The sequence below is a fragment of the Cetorhinus maximus genome, unplaced genomic scaffold, assembly GCF_964194155.1.
Source record: "Cetorhinus maximus unplaced genomic scaffold, sCetMax3.hap1.1 HAP1_SCAFFOLD_2537, whole genome shotgun sequence".
Classification (NCBI taxonomy): domain Eukaryota; kingdom Metazoa; phylum Chordata; class Chondrichthyes; order Lamniformes; family Cetorhinidae; genus Cetorhinus; species Cetorhinus maximus.
Window position 1 is genome coordinate 763 of NW_027598474.1, and position 17,840 is coordinate 18,602.

Below are 17,840 nucleotides of genomic sequence, written 5' to 3' on the forward strand. Positions count from 1 at the left end.
GTGTGTACACACGCAGGAAAGTATCCTTATTGAACAGGGGACTGTATCTGCTCAGCTCTGTCACAGAGGTTTACTTCCCAGTCTCTGGATGTTGATCGGGAGCCGGAGTCTCCGGCTGAAACATCCCTCTCCTCCCAACCTCAATCGAGCGCCTGTCAGAGCAGCAATCCTCACACAGACCAGGGCTGGACCTGTACCTTTGCTGCTGTGTGGGGCTCAAGTGGAGGGTCTGGGAATATGGACAGAGCTGATGAAGGAGGGTGTGAGCTCAGTCTTGTGATGTTGGGAAGCACTGGAGCGGGACGGGCTGTAAACATTAGGATGTAGATGAGGGAGCCCAGTCTCTACTCCGGCCCAGGGAGTCAGACAGTGTGAAGGGCGAGAGAGGCACCATTCCCGTCCCCGAATCCCATTCCCAGCGCAGGGATGCGCAGGATGTTTGGACGAACGCGGACAGCGCTGCGGAGAGCGACGCGATTTCGACGTAAGGCTTCAAACCGACTTTGCTGTCGGAGTTGGAGAATAATGAGTCTCCGGTGAGGTTCCGGTTATTTTAAACTGGAACCGTGTGGAGGCAGCGAGAGGGCCCGAGATCATTTACCACTTAGACAGAGGCACCGTCTATCAGCAGCGTTTATTAACTCTCTGTGTGTGGTTTATACAGAGTCTCTGTGTATCCCAGGGAGGTCAGTGTATATTAACTCTCTGTGTGTGGTTTATACAGAGTCTCTGTGTATCCCAGGGAGGTCAGTGTATATTTACTCTCTGTGTGTTGTTTATACAGAGACTCTCTGTATCCCAGGGAGGCCAGTGTTTTTTGACCCCCTGTGTGTGGTTCCCTCAGCCAGTGCCTTCGTTTCTCTGAAGACCAGTCACTCAGCAAACAGGAACCTCACAGATCCTCACCAGAGCTCCCAGGTGGGAGATCGCAGGCCTGTGCACAATGGACGCCCTCACGGAGTCAAGGAGAAAGGCAGCAGTCGAAAATCATATCTCAGCTCTCAGGAATGTAATGGTGAGTGGGAGCCTGACACTGACAGAGTGCTGTCCCTGTTCCCTTCAGACCAAATCCAAGGGAGCCGGGATTAGGAATACATGAGCCGAACAGAATGTGGCCTGGAACTAACAGGGCTGGACAATATGCTTCACTTCAGTGGTCAAGATCTCTGCATAGACCACCCCCACCACCCAGCCAATCCCCACCAAACCCCCAACCCCCCAGCTCTGGAACTTGCATTCTTTTCTGACCCCGTACCTCAGAAAGGAGGAATTGATTTTGGGTGTCGAGTGATACCGTGCCTAAAGGAATTTTCTTCTGAGGACAGTTTGTAAAGATTTGTCTCGCATTCGCTCTCGTATCCGATCGGCGATCTGATCGAGGGGGTTTCAGATCATGAAAGGATTGGATAGGGTCGATAGAGAGAAGGTATTTCCTCTGTTGGGGGTGGGGGGAGACCCAGAACATTGGGGCAGAATGTTAAAACTGGAGCCAGGCCGTTCAGGAGGCCCCTATTCACGCAGAGGCTGGTGGAACTCTCTCCTGTCGAGGCTGAGGGCAAATTCAAAATGACAAATTTGAGGTTGTCATTGGACCCAAGGGTGTTAAGGGTGATTGGAATTAAGGTGGAAAGTAGATAATAGAGTGTAAGTGGAGTATAATGTGGGACAATGTGAACCTGTTCACTTGGGCAGGACGAGTAGAACAGCAGCATATTGTTTAAATAGAGAGGGATTACAGAACTCTGCGGTACAGAGGGATCTGGGTGTCCTGGTGCATGAATCACATCAAGTTAGTCTGCAGGTACAGCAAGTGATTAGGAAGGCAAGTGGCACGTTGGTGTTTATTGCAAGGGGAATGGAGTATAGAAGTAGGGAAGTTTTACTACAGCTGTACAGGGCCTTGGTGAGACCACATCTGGAGTACTGTGTACGGTTTTGGACTCCTTATTTAAGAAAGGATAGAATTGCACTCGAGGCAGTTCAGAGAAGTTATCCCTGGGATGAGGGGGTTATCCTGTGAAGAAAGGTTGGGCCTGTATCCATTGCAGTTTAGAAGAGTGAGGGGTGATCTTATTGAAACTGATGAGATCCTGAGGGGGCTTGACAGGGTGGACGCTGAGAACATGTCTCCTGTTGTGGGGGAGTCTAGAACTGGGGGACACAGTTTAAAGATTCAAGGGTCTCCCACTTAAGACAGAGATAAGGAGATTTTTTATTTTCATGAGTCTGTGGGACTCTGTTCCCCAGAGAACAGTGGAGGCTGTGAATATTTTTAAGGTAGCGGTGGATAGATTCTTGACCAGCAAGACGGTCATGGGGCTGAGATGGGCAGGCAGGAGAGTGGCATCGAGGCCACAGTCAGATCAGCCATGATCTTGCTGGAGCAGACACCAAGGGGCTGAATGGCCTCCTCCCTCTCCTAATTCGTATGTAGATTGGCTGTGATCCAATTGAATGCTGGAACTTGTCCAAGGGGCTGAGTGGCCTCCTCCTGTTCCTCTGTTCGGAGTTTCCAACTCATGCTTTTGTGAAATTCTCAGCATTGGAAAGGCAAGGGCTACTATAATGCACCCTGCCCGGCATTGAGGGTGCTTCAGAAGACTGCAGTTCCTACAGGTTGAACTGGGGGTATTTGCCACTGTTGTTGGGTGTTGGATACCATTCAGTATGTTTTAATGATGCCTTGTCATCTGAAGTCAGTTAACTGTATGTCTTTATTAACTACAGGAACAATGCACATACACACAGTAAGGGGTTCAAGCCGTCTCCGTGCTTGCTTGCGCACACGGCTCTGTCCTGACACCAGACTGACCTCGAGGTGCAGGTCGTGTGTGGGCGGTACTGCACCCCGTCCCACATTAACTCTTCATGTGCCGGATCCTTGTGCTCCAGCCGCGAGTATGTGGGCTGGGGATAGCTGCTTCACCATGCCAGAATCGGTGCTCTGGGATAGAACCGGGACAGAGAGAGTGACCAAAAAAACCCAGCAACAGTGAAATAGAGACAGAAAAGAGAGGGGTTGGTGAGACCATCAGAACCCAGTACATATTCAACGTGGAGAAATGTGAAAAGACGTATCTGAGAAGCTGGATTAAGCAGAACCCATCGTTTCAGAAAATCTAGGAAAATAAGATTCAAAAATAGGAGCAGGGGTGAGCGATTCACCCCCTTTAGCCCACTCCGCTATTCAACTGGATCATCGCTAACCTTGTACCTCAACTCCATCTTCCCAACTATCCCCATATCCCTTAATCCCCTTAGGACCCATTAAGCTGTTACTCTAAGTCTTGACTATATTCATTGACTGAATTCACACTCTCCTCGGGTAGAGAATTCCAAAATTTCACTACCCACTTGAGTCAAGAAATTTCATCTCAGTTCAAAACCCCTTATCCTGAGACTCTGACCCCATGTTCTAGAGGAAAAACTTTTTTACCCAGAGGGCGGTGACGGTCTGGAATGCGCTGCCTGGGAGGGTGGTGGAGGTGGGTTAGCCTCACATCCTTTAAGAAGTACCTGGATGAGCACTTGGCATCGTCATAACATTCGAGGCTATGGGCCAAGTGCTGGTAAATGGGATTAGGGAGGTAGGTCAGGTGTTTCTCACATGTCGGTGCAGACTCGATGGGCCGAAGGGCCTCTTCTGCTCTGTGTGAATCTGTGATTCTCCAGCCAGAGTGGGGAAACAGCCTCTCAGTGTCTACCTTGCCAAGTCCCTTAAGTATTTGACATGTTTCACTACGAGCATCTCTCATTCTTCTAAACCCGAGGAAATATAGGCCTGATTTACGCCATCTCTCAGGGGACAGTCCCCATCATACCAGGAACCAGTCAAGTGAACCTTCAAGGCAAGTATTCCCTTCCCCTGGGTAAGGTGACTACAAATGGACGCTTTACTCCAGGCGTGGTCTCACCGAGGCTCTGCAGTGAGATATCGGATGAGAGGCTGTAGATAAGATTTAGTAGATTGGTATCAATGGGTGAGCGACCTCAGTGACTTGGAGAAACTGATATTGTTCAGCACAGAGCAGTGACTCACTGGAGAGTTCACAGAGCTTTCAAAATCATGAAGGATTTTTTTTAAAGAGATTAAATAAGAGGCAACTGTTTCCAGTGACAGGAGGGTCAGGAAGCAGAGGGACACAGATCGAAGAGAACCAGAGGGACGCAGAGTGAAGAGAACCAGAGGGACGCAGAGTGAGGAGAACCAGAGGGACGCAGAGTAAGGAGAACCAGAGGGAGGCAGAGTGAAGAGAACCAGAGGGAGGCAGAGTGAAGAGAACCAGAGGGAGGCAGAGTGAAGAGAACCAGAGTGACGCAGAGGGAAGAGAACCAGAGGGACGCTGAGTGAAGAGAACCAGAGGGACGCAGAGTGAAGAGGACCAGAGGGACGCAGAGTGAAGAGGACCAGAGGGACGCAGAGGGAAGAGAACCAGAGGGACGCCGAGCGAAGAGGACCAGAGGGACGCCGAGTGAAGAGGACCGGAGGGAGGCAGAGCGAAGAGGACCGGAGGGACGCCGAGCGAAGAGGACCAGAGGGACGCCGAGCGAAGAGGACCAGAGGGACGCCGAGCGAAGAGGACCAGAGGGACGCCGAGCGAAGAGGACCAGAGGGACGCCGAGCGAAGAGGACCAGAGGGACGCCGAGCGAAGAGGACCAGAGGGACGCCGAGCGAAGAGGACCAGAGGGACGCCGAGTGAAGAGGACCAGAGGGACGCCGAGCGAAGAGGACCAGAGGGAGGCAGAGAGAGGAGGACCAGAGGGAGGCAGAGAGAGGAGGACCAGAGGGAGGCAGAGAGAGGAGGACCAGAGGGAGGCAGAGAGAGGAGGACCAGAGGGAGGCAGAGAGAGGAGAAGCAGAGGGAGGCAGAGAGAGGAGGACCAGAGGGACGCAGAGCGAGGAGGACCAGAGGAGGAAAGAGGAGGATTTTTCTTGACACAGCCAGTTCTGGGACATGTAATGCTCTGCCTGCGAGGATGGTGGAAGTTTATTCCCGGATATTTTAAAATGGATAATCAATCTTTCTTTCAAAAGGAAAGATTTCCAGAGCTGTGGGGAAACAGCAAGAGAGCAGGATTAATAGGACAGCTCCTTCAAAGATCCGACACAGGGAGAATGACCATCTTCCCGGCTGGGATATCCCACACTTGGACACCAGCTGTGAAAGCCACTTTCCCCAGAGAGTCGCGCTCATATATCACATAATCACCAATATATCTCCTATATCACCAACATATCACCAATATATCACCAATATATCACCAATATATCTCCTATATCACCAATATATCACCAATATATCACATATATCACCAATATATCTCCTATATCACCAATATATCTCATATATCACCAATATATCACCAATATATCTCCTATATCACCAATATATCTCATATATCACCAATATATCACCAATATATCACATATATCACCAATATATCTCCTATATCACCAATATATCTCATATATCACCAATATATCACCAATATATCTCCTATATCACCAATATATCTCATATATCACCAATATATCTCATATATCACCAATATATCTCATATATCACCAATATATCACCAATATATCTCATATATCACCAATATATCACCAATATATCTCATATATCACCAATATATCACCAATATATCTCCTATATCACCAATATATCACCAATATATCTCCTATATCACCAATATATCACCAATATATCTCCTATATCACCAATATATCACCAATATATCTCATATATCACCAATATATCTCATATATCACATAATCACCAATATATCTCCTATATCACCAATACATCACCAATATATCTCATATATCACCAATATATCTCATATATCACATAATCACCAATATATCTTCTATATCACCAATATATCACCAATATATCTCATATATCACCAATATATCTCATATATCACATAATCACCAATATATCTCCTATATCACCAATATATCACCAATATATCACCAATATATCACCAATATATCACCAATATATCACCAATATATCTCATATATCACATATATCACCAATATATCACATATATCACCAATATATCTCATATATCACCAATATATCTCCTATATCACCAATATATCACCAATATATCTCCTATATCACATATATTACCAATATATCTCATATATCACATATATCACCAATATATCTCATATATCACATAATCACCAATATATCTCCTATATCACCAATATATCACCAATATATCACCAATATATCACCAGTATATCACCAATATATCTCATATATCACATATATCACCAATATATCTCATATATCACCAATATATCACCAATATATCTCCTATATCACCAATATATCTCCTATATCACCAATATATCTCCTATATCACCAATATATCTCCTATATTACCAATAGGCCCAGCTCAAGGTACAGCACAGGGTTAGATACAGAGTAAATCTCCCTCTACACCGTCCCCATCAAACACTCCCAGGACAGGTACAGCACGGGGTTAGATACAGAGTAAAGCTCCCTCTACACTGTCCCCATCAAACACTCCCAGGACAGGTACAGCACGGGGTTAGATACAGAGTAAAGCTCCCTCTACACCGTCCCCATCAAACACTCCCAGGACTGGTACAGCATGGGGTTAGATACAGAGTAAAGCTCCCTCTACACCGTCCCCATCAAACACTCCCAGGACAGGTACAGCACGGGGTTAGATACAGAGTAAAGCTCCCTCTACACCGTCCCCGTCAAACACTCCCAGGACAGGTACAGCACGGGGTTAGATACAGAGTAAAGCTCCCTCTACACCGTCCCCATCAAACACTCCCAGGACAGGTACAGCACGGGGTTAGATACAGAGTAAAGCTCCCTCTACACTGTCCCCATCAAACACTCCCAGGACAGGTACAGCACGGGGTTAGATACAGAGTAAAGCTCCCTCTACACTGTCCCCATCAAACACTCCCAGGACAGGTACAGCACGGGGTTAGATACAGAGTAAAGCTCCCTCTGCACTGTGAGGTTGTGTTATGGGACTACCCCACCAGTAGAGGTGTCCGAGCAGATTGTGATTAGTTGCTAATGCCTTCCTGTTAATCCCAACAGGGAGCTCCAGTAAATCCGATTCCCGGGAGGGAGAGCGAAGACCTCGGAGCCTCTCGGCACCACGTGACATCCCAGGAGTAAGGTACGTGGAGGGACTGCTTCTGTCATTTATGTTGTACAGACTATGAGGTGTCCTTTATCCCAGGAGCACAGGATGCCGGACTCCCCAGGGTGGGGTCGGTAACCAGAGGAACACAGATGGAAGACAATTGGTAAAAGAAGCAGAGTGGGGGAGATGGGGAGAGACATTTCACGCAGCCAGTTATTGTGATCAGGAACATGCTGCTGAAAGGGCATTCAGTGGAAGCAGATTCAATCAGAACAAAAGGGAAAATTGCATAAATACTTGCAGGGGCAGCATTTGCCGGATGATGGGGGATGGAGCAGGGAGGAGCGCGATTAATCGAGCTATTGCTTGAAAGAGCAGTACGGAGATGACGGGCTGAAGGGCCTCCTCGGTAAACTGGTCACCTTGCTGTTTGAGCTGGTCATTCTTGTGATACTCTTTGTTTGATATTACTCTACGCGAAACCAACTGCCCCGTTTCCTTCAGTGACACCGGGGATTGCAGCTCAGTCACAGTGAAAAAGCCAAGAGCAGCCTGGAGGGGCCGCAGTGCCAGCCAGTGCCCTGCTGGAGGGGCTGCAGTGCCAGCCAGTGCCCTGCTGGAGGGGCTGCAGTGCCAGCCAGTGCCCTGCTGGAGGGGCTGCAGTGCCTCGTTGGAGGGGCCGCAGTGCCAGCACTTTGGGCCCCGGGTCACTCCCAGTGAGACCTGTGCTGTGTGGGCCCCGGGTCACTCCCAGTGAGGCCTGTGCTGTGTGGGCCCCGGGTCACTCCCAGTGAGGCCTGTGCCGTGTGGGCCCCGGGTCACTCCCAGTGAGGCCTGTGCCGTGCGGGCCCCGGGTCACTCCCAGTGAGACCTATGCTGTGTGGGCCCCGGGTCACTCCCAGTGAGACCTGTGCGGTGTGGGCCCCGGGTCACTCCCAGTGAGGCCTGTGCCGTGTGGGCCCCGGGTCACTCCCAGTGAGGCCTGTGCCGTGTGGGCCCCGGGTCACTCCCAGTGAGGCCTGTGCCGTGTGGGCCCCGGGTCACTCCCAGTGAGGCCTGTGCCGTGTGGGCCCCGGGTCACTCCCAGTGAGGCCTGTGCCGTGTGGGCCCCGGGTCACTCCCAGTGAGGCCTGTGTTGTGTGGGCCCCGTGTCACTCCCAGTGAGGCCTGTGCTGTGTGGGCCCCGGGTCACTCCCAGTGAGGCCTGTGCCGTGTGGGCCCCGGGTCACTCCCAGTGAGGCCTGTGCTGTGTGGGCCCCGGGTCACTCCCAGTGAGGCCTGTGCTGTGTGGGCCCCGGGTCACTCCCAGTGAGGGCTGTGCTGTGTGGGCCCCGGGTCACTCCCAGTGAGGCCTGTGCCGTGTGGGCCCCGGGTTACTCCCAGTGAGGCCTGTGCCGTGTGGGCCCCGGGTTACTCCCAGTGAGGCCTGTGCTGTGCGGGGTCTGGGTCACTCCCAGTGAGGCCTGTGCTGTGTGGGCCCCGGGTTACTCCCAGTGAGGCCTGTGCCGTGTGGGCCCCGGGTCACTCCCAGTGAGGCCTGTGTTGTGTGGGCCCCGTGTCACTCCCAGTGAGGCCTGTGCTGTGTGGGCCCCGGGTCACTCCCAGTGAGGCCTGTGCTGTGCGGGGTCTGGGTCAATCCCAGTGAGGCCTGTGCTGTGTGGGCCCCGGGTCACTCCCAGTGAGGCCTGTGCGGTGTGGGCCCCGGGTCACTCCCAGTGAGGCCTGTGCTGTGCGGGGTCCGGGTCACTCCCAGTGAGGCCTGTGCTGTGCGGGGTCCGGGTCACTCCCAGTGAGGCCTGTGCTGTGCGGGGTCTGGGTCACTCCCAGTGAGGCCTGTGCTGTGCGGGGTCCGGGTCACTCCCAGTGAGGCCTGTGCTGTGTCTGCACAAGGACATGGGTGACCTTTGCCGAACCCCCCTTGTCTCCCACATGCCAACCAGTGAGCGACCCCGCCCCCTGTGCACAGTGGATGCCAAGGCCTCCTGCCCTCGTGAGCCAGGAAGCGAGGGCCAGGGTATCGGCACATTCGGAGGGCATGATGTGTTTAGGGGCAGCTTCACTCATTTCTATTCTCTCCCTCCTCACAGTTCCCGATTAAAGTCGAGTGCCTGGCAATCTGATCAGGTAAGAGAATCTCTCCGTCCGTTCATTTCCAAGGGAAGCCTGAGAACAGGCCGAGCACCATCAAACAGGGCAGTGAGGTGGAAGGATGCTGGGGCGAGGTGAAGAGGGGACAAGAGTGAGGTGGAAGGGTAGGGGGATGGGGAGGGTGCTGAGGGGATGGGGAGGGTGCTGAGGGGGTGGGGAGGGTGCTGAGGGGATGGGGAGGGTGCTGTGGGGAAGGGGAGGGTGCTGAGGGGGATGGGGAGGGTGCTGAGGGGGATGGGGAGGGTGCTGAGGGGGATGGGGAGGGTGCTGAGGGGGTGGGGAGGGTGCTGAGGGGATGGGGAGAGTGCTGAGGGGGATGGGGAGAGTGCTGAGGGGGATGGGGAGGGTGCTGAGGGGATGGGGAGGGTACTGAGGGGATGGCGAGTGTGCTGAGGGGATGGGGAGGGTGCTGAGGGGATGGGGAGGGTGCTGAAGGGATGGGGAGTGTGCTGAGGGGATGGGGAGTGTGCTGAGGGGATGGGGAGTGTGCTGAGGGGATGGGGAGTGTGCTGAGGGGATGGGGAGTGTGCTGAGGGGATGGGGAGTGTGCTGAGGGGATGGGGAGTGTGCTGAGGGGATGGGGAGTGTGCTGAGGGGATGGGGAGTGTGCTGAGGGGATGGGGAGTGTGCTGAGGGGATGGGGAGTGTGCTGAGGGGATGGGGAGGGTGCTGAGGGGATGGGGAGGGTGCTGAGGGGATGGGGAGGGTGCTGAGGGGATGGGGAGGGTGCTGAGGGGATGGGGAGGATGCTGAGGGGATGGGGAGAGTGCTGAGGGGATGGGGAGGGTGCTGAGGGGATGGGGAGGGTGCTGAGGGGATGGGGAGGGTGCTGAGGGGATGGGGAGGGTGCTGAGGGGATGGGGAGGGTGCTGAGGGGATGGGGAGGGTGCTGAGGTGGTGGGGAGGGTGCTGAGGTGGTGGGGAGGGTGCTGAGGGGATGGGGTGGGTGCTGAGGGGATGGGGAGGGTGCTGAGGGGATGGAGAGGGTGCTGAGGGGGTGGGGAGGGTGCTGAGGGGGTGGGGAGGGTGCTGATGGGATGGGGAGGGTGCTGAGAGGGAAGGAGGAGAGGGATAAGGGGAAGGGAGGGGAGAACGGTGCCGGGGGGTGGGCTGGAAGGGGAGGAGAGGAGCCAAGGCGGAGACGGGCTGAGAGCAGAGGAGGAAGAAAGAGAGGGAATGAAGGGAGGTGGAGGAGGGGAAAATACTGTTAGGAGAGAGAGAGGAGAGGGGAGGTGAGGGAGGGAGAGACTGTGTAAGGAGAGAGAGAGAGAGGAGTGGGGAGGTGATGTGAGGGAGAGATACTGTAAGGAGAGAGGAGTGTAGAGAGGGCGGTGTTAGAAACACTGCATGTCCAGCTGATTACTCACAGTTTGCTCTCTCTCTCTCTCTCTCTCTCTCCTGCTCTCTCTCTCTCTCTCTCTCTCCTGCTCTCTCTCTCTCTCCTGCTCTCTCTCTCTCTCTCTCTCCTGCCTCCCCCCCCTCTCTCTCTCTCCTGCTCTTTCTCTCTCTCCCTTTCTCTCCTGCTCTCCCTCTCTTTCTCCCCCTCCTGCCCTCCGTCTCTCTTCCTCTTGATCTCTGTCTCTGCCCTTCCTGCTCTCTGTCTCACTCCTGCTCTCTCTCACTCCTGCTCTCTCTCACTCCTGCTCTCTCTCACTCCTGCTCTCTCTCACTCTTGCTCTCTCTCTCTCTCTCTCTCCTTCTCGCTCTCTCTCCTGCTCTATCTCACTCCTGCTCTCTCCCGCCCTCTCCTGCTCTCTCCCGCCCTCTCCTGCTCTCTCCCTCCCTCTCCTGCTCTCTCCCTCCCTCTCCTGCTCTCTCCCTCCCTCTCCTGCTCTCTCCCGCCCTCTCCTGCTCTCCCCCTCCCTCTCCTGCTCTCTCCCTCCCTCTCCTGCTCTCTCCCTCCCTCTCCTGCTCTCTCCCTCCCTCTCCTGCTCTCTCCCTCCCTCTCCTGCTCTCTCCCTCCCTCTCCTGCTCTCTCCCTCCCTCTCCTGCTCTCTCCCTCCCTCTCCTGCTCTCTCCCTCCCTCTCCTGCTCTCTCCCTCCCTCTCCTGCTCTCTCTCTCTCTCTCCCCTGCTCCCTCTTTCTCCTGTGCTCTATCTCTCTCCTGTGCTCTCTCTCTCTCCTGCCCTCTCTCTCACCTGCTCTCTTTCTCTCGCTCCTGTGCTCTCTCTCTCTCTCCTGCTCTCTCTCTCTCTCTCTCCTGCTCTCTCTCTCTCCTGCTCTCTTTCTTTCTTTCTCTCTCTCCTGCTCTCTCTCTCTCTGCTCTCCCTCTCTCTCTCCTGCTCACTCTCTCTTTCTCTGTCTCTCTCTCTCTCTCCTGCTCTCTCTCTCTCTCTCTCTCTCCTGCTCTCTCTCTCTCTCTCTCTCCTGCTCTCTCTCTCTCTCTCTCTCCTGCTCTCTCTCTCTCTCTCTCTCTGTCTCTCTCCTGCTCTCTCTCTCTCTCTCTTGCTCTCTCTCTCTCTCTCTCTCAAGGACTCTGATCACTACACAGTGGATCTCAAGCGCAGTCCCACGGGATTCGGGTTCAGTGTGCGTGGAGGTAGTGAATACGACATGAACCTGTACATCCTGGGGCTCATCGTTGGGGGCCCAGCCATGAGAAGTGGAAAGATCAGGGTAAGAGAGGGAGCAGATTGGATATATCAGAGTATTACAGTGAGAGGTGTGGGGTGTATCAGAGTGTTACAGTGAGGGGTGTGGGGTATATCAGCGTGTTACAGTGAGGGGTGTGGGGTATATCAGAGTGTTACAGTGAGGGCTGTGGGGTATATCAGAGTGTTACAGTGAGTGGTGTGGGATATATCAGAGTGTTACAGTGAGGCGTGTGGGCTATATCAGAGTGTTACAGTGAGGGGTGTGGGGTATATCACTGTGTTACAGTGAGGGGTGTGAGATGTATCAGATTGTTACAGTGAGGGGTGTGGGGTATATCAGTTTACAGTGAGGGGTGTGGGGTATATCAGTGTTACAGTGAGGGGTGTGGGATGTATCAGATTGTTACAGTGAGGGGTGTGGGGTATATCAGTTTACAGTGAGGGGTGTGGGGTATATCAGTGTTACAGTGAGGGGTGTGGGATGTATCAGATTGTTACAGTGAGGGGTGTGGGGTATATCAGTGTGTTACAGTAAGGGGTGTGGGGTATATCAGGGTGTTACAGTGAGGGGTGTGGGGTATATCAGAGTATTAGAGTGAGGGGTGTGGGGTATATCAGTGTTACAGTGAGGGGTGTGGGGTATATCAGAGTGTTACAGTGAGGGGTGCGGGGTATATCAGAGTGTTACAGTGAGCTTTGTGGGGTATATCAGAGTGTTACAGTGAGGGGTGCGGGGTATATCAGAGTGTTACAGTGAGCTTTGTGGGGTATATCAGAGTGTTACAGTGAGGGGTGTGGGGTATATCAGAGAGTTATGGTGAGGGGTGTGGGGTATATCAGAGTGTTACAGTGAGGGGCGTGGGGCATATCAGAGTGTTACAGTGAGGGGTGTGGGGTATATCAGAGTGTTACAGTGAGGGGTATGGGGTATATCAGAGTGTTACAGTGAGGGGTGGGGGGTATATCAGTGATACAGTGAGGGGTGCTGGGTATATCAGAGTGTTACAGTCAAGGGTGTGGGATATATCAGAGTGTTACAGTGAGGGGTATGGGGTATATCAGTGTGTTACAATGAGGAGCGTGGGGTATATCAGGGTGTTACAGTGAGGGGCGTGAGGTATATCAGAGTGTTACAGTGAGGGGTGTGGGGTATATCAGAGTGTTACAGTGAGGGGTGTGGGGTATATCAGAGTGTTACAGTGAGGGGTGTGGGATATATCAGAGTGTTACAGTGAGGGGTGTGGGGTATATCAGAGTGTTACAGTGAGGGGTGTGGGGTATATCAGAGTGTTACAGTGAGGGGTGTGGGGTATATCAGAGTGTTACAGTGAGGGGTGTGGGGTATATCAGAGTGTTACAGTTAGGGGTGTGGGGTATATCAGAGTGTTACAGTGAGGGGTGTGGGGTATATCAGAGTGTTACAGTGAGGGGTGTGGGATATATCAGAGTGTTACAGTGAGGGGTGTGGGATATATCAGAGTGTTACAGTGAGGGGTGTGGGATATATCAGAGTGTTACAGTGAGGGGTGTGGGGTATATCAGTGTGTTACAGTGAGGGGTGTGGGGTATATCAGTGTTACAGTGAGGGGTGTGGGGTGTATCAGCGTGTTACAGTGAGGGGTGTGGGATATATCAGAGTGTTACAGTGAGGGGTGTGGGATATATCAGAGTGTTACAGTGAGGGGTGCGGGGTATATCAGAGTGTTGCAGTGAGGGGTGTGGGGTATATCAGTGTTACAGTGAGAGGTGTGGGGTATATCAGAGTGTTACAGTGAGGGTTGTGGGGTATATCAGTGTTACAGTGAGGGGTGTGGGATATATCAGAGTGTTACAGTGAGGGGTGTGGGGTATATCAGAGTGTTACAGTGAGGGGTGTGGGTATATCAGTGTTACAGTGAGGGGTGTGGGATATATCAGAGTGTTACAGTGAGGGGTGTGGGGTATATCTGAGTGTTACAGTGAGGGGTGTGGGGTATATCAGAGTGTTACAGTGAGGGGTGTGGGGTATATCAGTGTTACAGTGAGGGGTGTGGGGTATATCAGAGTGTTACAGTGAGGGGTGTGGGATATATCAGTGTTACAGTGAGGGGTGTGGTGTATATCAGAGTGTTACAGTGAGGGGTGTGGTGTATATCAGAGTGTTACAGTGAGGGGTGTGGGGTATATCACAGTGTTACAGTGAGGGGTGTGGGGTATATCAGTGTTACAGTGAGGGGTGTGGGATATATCAGAGTGTTACAGTTAGGGGTGTGGGATATATCAGAGTGTTAAAGTGAGGGGTGTGGTGTATATCAGAGTGTTACAGTGAGGGGTGTGGTGTATATCAGAGCGTTACAGTGAGGGGTGTGGGGTATATCACAGTGTTACAGTGAGGGGTGTGGGGTATATCAGTGTTACAGTGAGGGGTGTGGGATATATCAGAGTGTTACAGTTAGGGGTGTGGGATATATCAGAGTGTTAAAGTGAGGGGTGTGGGATATATCAGCGTGGTACAGTGAGGGGTGTGGGGTATATCAGAGTGTTACAGTGAGGGGTGTGGGATATATCAGTGTGTTACAGTGAGGGGTGTGGGGTATATCAGTGTTACAGTGAGGGGTGTGGGGTATATCAGAGTGTTACAGTGAGGGGTGTGGGGTATATCAGAGTGTTACAGTGAGGGGTGTGGGATATATCAGAGCGTTACAGTGAGGGGTGTGGGATATATCAGAGTGTTACTGTGAGGGGTGTGGGGTATATCAGAGTGTTACAGTGAGGGGTGTGGGGTATATCAGAGTTACAGTGAGGGGTGTGGGGTATATCAGAGTTACAGTGAGGGGTGTGGGGTATATCAGTGTTACAGTGAGGGGTGTGGGATATATCAGAGTGTTACAGTGAGGGGTGTGGGGTATATCACAGTGTTACAGTGAGGGGTGTGGGGTATATCAGTGTTACAGTGAGGGGTGTGGGGTATATCAGAGTGTTACAGTGAGGGGTGTGGTGTATATCAGAGTGTTACAGTGAGGGGTGTGGTGTATATCAGAGTATTACAGTGAGGGGTGTGGGGTATATCACAGTGTTACAGTGAGGGGTGTGGGGTATATCAGTGTTACAGTGAGGGGTGTGGCATATATCAGAGTGTTACAGTTAGGGGTGTGGGATATATCAGAGTGTTAAAGTGAGGGGTGTGGTGTATATCAGAGTGTTACAGTGAGGGGTGTGGTGTATATCAGAGTGTTACAGTGAGGGCTGTGGGGTATATCACAGTGTTGCAGTGAGGGGTGTGGGGTATATCAGTGTTACAGTGAGGGGTGTGGGATATATCAGAGTGTTACAGTGAGGGGTGTGGGGTATATCAGAGTGTTAAAGTGAGGGGTGTGGGATATATCAGCGTGGTACAGTGAGGGGTGTGGGGTATATCAGAGTGTTACAGTGAGGGGTGTGGGGTATATCAGAGTGTTACAGTTAGGGGTGTGGGGTATATCAGAGTGTTACAGTGAGGGGTGTGGGGTATATCAGAGTGTTACAGTGAGGGGTGTGGGATATATCAGAGTGTTACAGTGAGGGGTGTGGGATATATCAGAGTGTTACAGTGAGGGGTGTGGGCTATATCAGAGTGTTACAGTGAGGGGTGTGGGGTATATCAGTGTGTTACAGTGAGGGGTGTGGGGTATATCAGTGTTACAGTGAGGGGTGTGGGGTGTATCAGCGTGTTACAGTGAGGGGTGTGGGATATATCAGAGTGTTACAGTGAGGGGTGGGGGGTATATCAGTGTTACAGTGAGGGGTGCTGGGTATATCAGAGTGTTACAGTCAAGGGTGTGGGATATATCAGAGTGTTACAGTGAGGGGTGTGGGTTATATCAGTGTGTTACAATGAGGAGCGTGGGGTATATCAGGGTGTTACAGTGAGAGGCGTGAGGTATATCAGAGTGTTACAGTGAGGGGTGTGGGATATATCAGAGTGTTACAGTGAGGGGTGTGGGGTATATCAGAATGTTACAGTGAAGGGTGTGGGGTATATCAGAGTGTTACAGTGAGGGGTGTGGGGTATATCAGAGTGTTACAGTGAGGGGTGTGGGGTATATCAGAGTGTTACAGTGAGGGGTGTGGGGTATATCAGAGTGTTACAGTTAGGGGTGTGGGGTATATCAGAGTGTTACAGTGAGGGGTGTGGGATATATCAGAGTGTTACAGTGAGGGGTGTGGGGTATATCAGAGTGTTACAGTGAGGGGTGTGGGGTATATCAGAGTGTTACAGTGAGGGGTGTGGGGTATATCAGAGTGTTACAGTTAGGGGTGTGGGGTATATCAGAGTGTTACAGTGAGGGGTGTGGGGTATATCAGAGTGTTACAGTGAGGGGTGTGGGATATATCAGAGTGTTACAGTGAGGGGTGTGGGATATATCAGAGTGTTACAGTGAGGGGTGTGGGATATATCAGAGTGTTACAGTGAGGGGTGTGGGGTATATCAGTGTGTTACAGTGAGGGGTGTGGGTTATATCAGTGTTACAGTGAGGGGTGTGGGGTGTATCAGCGTGTTACAGTGAGGGGTGTGGGATATATCAGAGTGTTACAGTGAGGGGTGTGGGATATATCAGAGTGTTACAGTGAGGGGTGCGAGGTATATCAGAGTGTTACAGTGAGGGGTGTGGGGTATATCAGTGTTACAGTGAGAGGTGTGGGGTATATCAGAGTGTTACAGTGAGGGGTGTGGGGTATATCAGAGTGTTACAGTGAGGGGTGTGGGATATATCAGAGTGTTACAGTGAGGGGTGTGGGATATATCAGAGTGTTACAGTGAGGGGTGTGGGATATATCAGAGTTACAGTGAGGGGTGTGGGGTATATCAGCGTTACAGTGAGGGGTGTGGGGTATATCAGTGTTACAGTGAGGGGTGTGGGATATATCAGAATGTTACAGTGAGGGGTGTGGGGTATATCAGAGTGTTACAGTGAGGGGTATGGGGTATATCAGAGTGTTACAGTGAGGGGTGGGGGGTATATCAGTGTTACAGTGAGGGGTGCTGGGTATATCAGAGTGTTACAGTCAAGGGTGTGGGATATATCAGAGTGTTACAGTGAGGGGTGTGGGTTATATCAGTGTGTTACAATGAGGAGCGTGGGGTATATCAGGGTGTTACAGTGAGGGGCGTGAGGTATATCAGAGTGTTACAGTGAGGGGTGTGGGATATATCAGAGTGTTACAGTGAGGGGTGTGGGGTATATCAGAATGTTACAGTGAAGGGTGTGGGGTATATCAGAGTGTTACAGTGAGGGGTGTGGGGTATATCAGAGTGTTACAGTGAGGGGTGTGGGGTATATCAGAGTGTTACAGTGAGGGGTGTGGGGTATATCAGAGTGTTACAGTTAGGGGTGTGGGGTATATCAGAGTATTACAGTGAGGGGTGTGGGATATATCAGAGTGTTACAGTGAGGGGTGTGGGGTATATCAGAGTGTTACAGTGAGGGGTGTGGGGTATATCAGAATGTTACAGTGAGGGGTGTGGGGTATATCAGAGTGTTACAGTTAGGGGTGTGGGGTATATCAGAGTGTTAGAGTGAGGGGTGTGGGGTATATCAGAGTGTTACAGTGAGGCGTGTGGGATATATCAGAGTGTTACAGTGAGGGGTGTGGGATATATCAGAGTGTTACAGTGAGGGGTGTGGGATATATCAGAGTGTTACAGTGAGGGGTGTGGGGTATATCAGTGTGTTACAGTGAGGGGTGTGGGGTATATCAGTGTTACAGTGAGGGGTGTGGGGTGTATCAGCGTGTTACAGTGAGGGGTGTGGGATATATCAGAGTGTTACAGTGAGGGGTGTGGGATATATCGGAGTGTTACAGTGAGGGGTGCGAGGTATATCAGAGTGTTACAGTGAGGGGTGTGGGGTATATCAGTGTTACAGTGAGAGGTGTGGGGTATATCAGAGTGTTACAGTGAGGGTTGTGGGGTATATCAGTGT

General features: G+C 51.8%; 1 protein-coding gene across 1 annotated transcript in view; it reads left to right on the plus strand.

The window, feature by feature from the left end:
• Nucleotides 1-426: 426 nt before the first annotated feature.
• LOC144677440 (membrane-associated guanylate kinase, WW and PDZ domain-containing protein 1-like) overlaps nt 427-17,840 on the plus strand; it is a gene marked incomplete at its 3' end in the record, with an annotated part of 30,287 nt that continues 12,873 nt past the window's right edge. The window contains exons 1-5 of the mRNA XM_078537533.1: nt 427-484; nt 845-1,015; nt 7,108-7,189; nt 9,244-9,280; nt 11,777-11,920. Of these exons, the coding sequence (XP_078393659.1) occupies nt 427-484; nt 845-1,015; nt 7,108-7,189; nt 9,244-9,280; nt 11,777-11,920 (492 nt within the window). The remainder of the gene's footprint in view (nt 485-844; nt 1,016-7,107; nt 7,190-9,243; nt 9,281-11,776; nt 11,921-17,840) is intronic.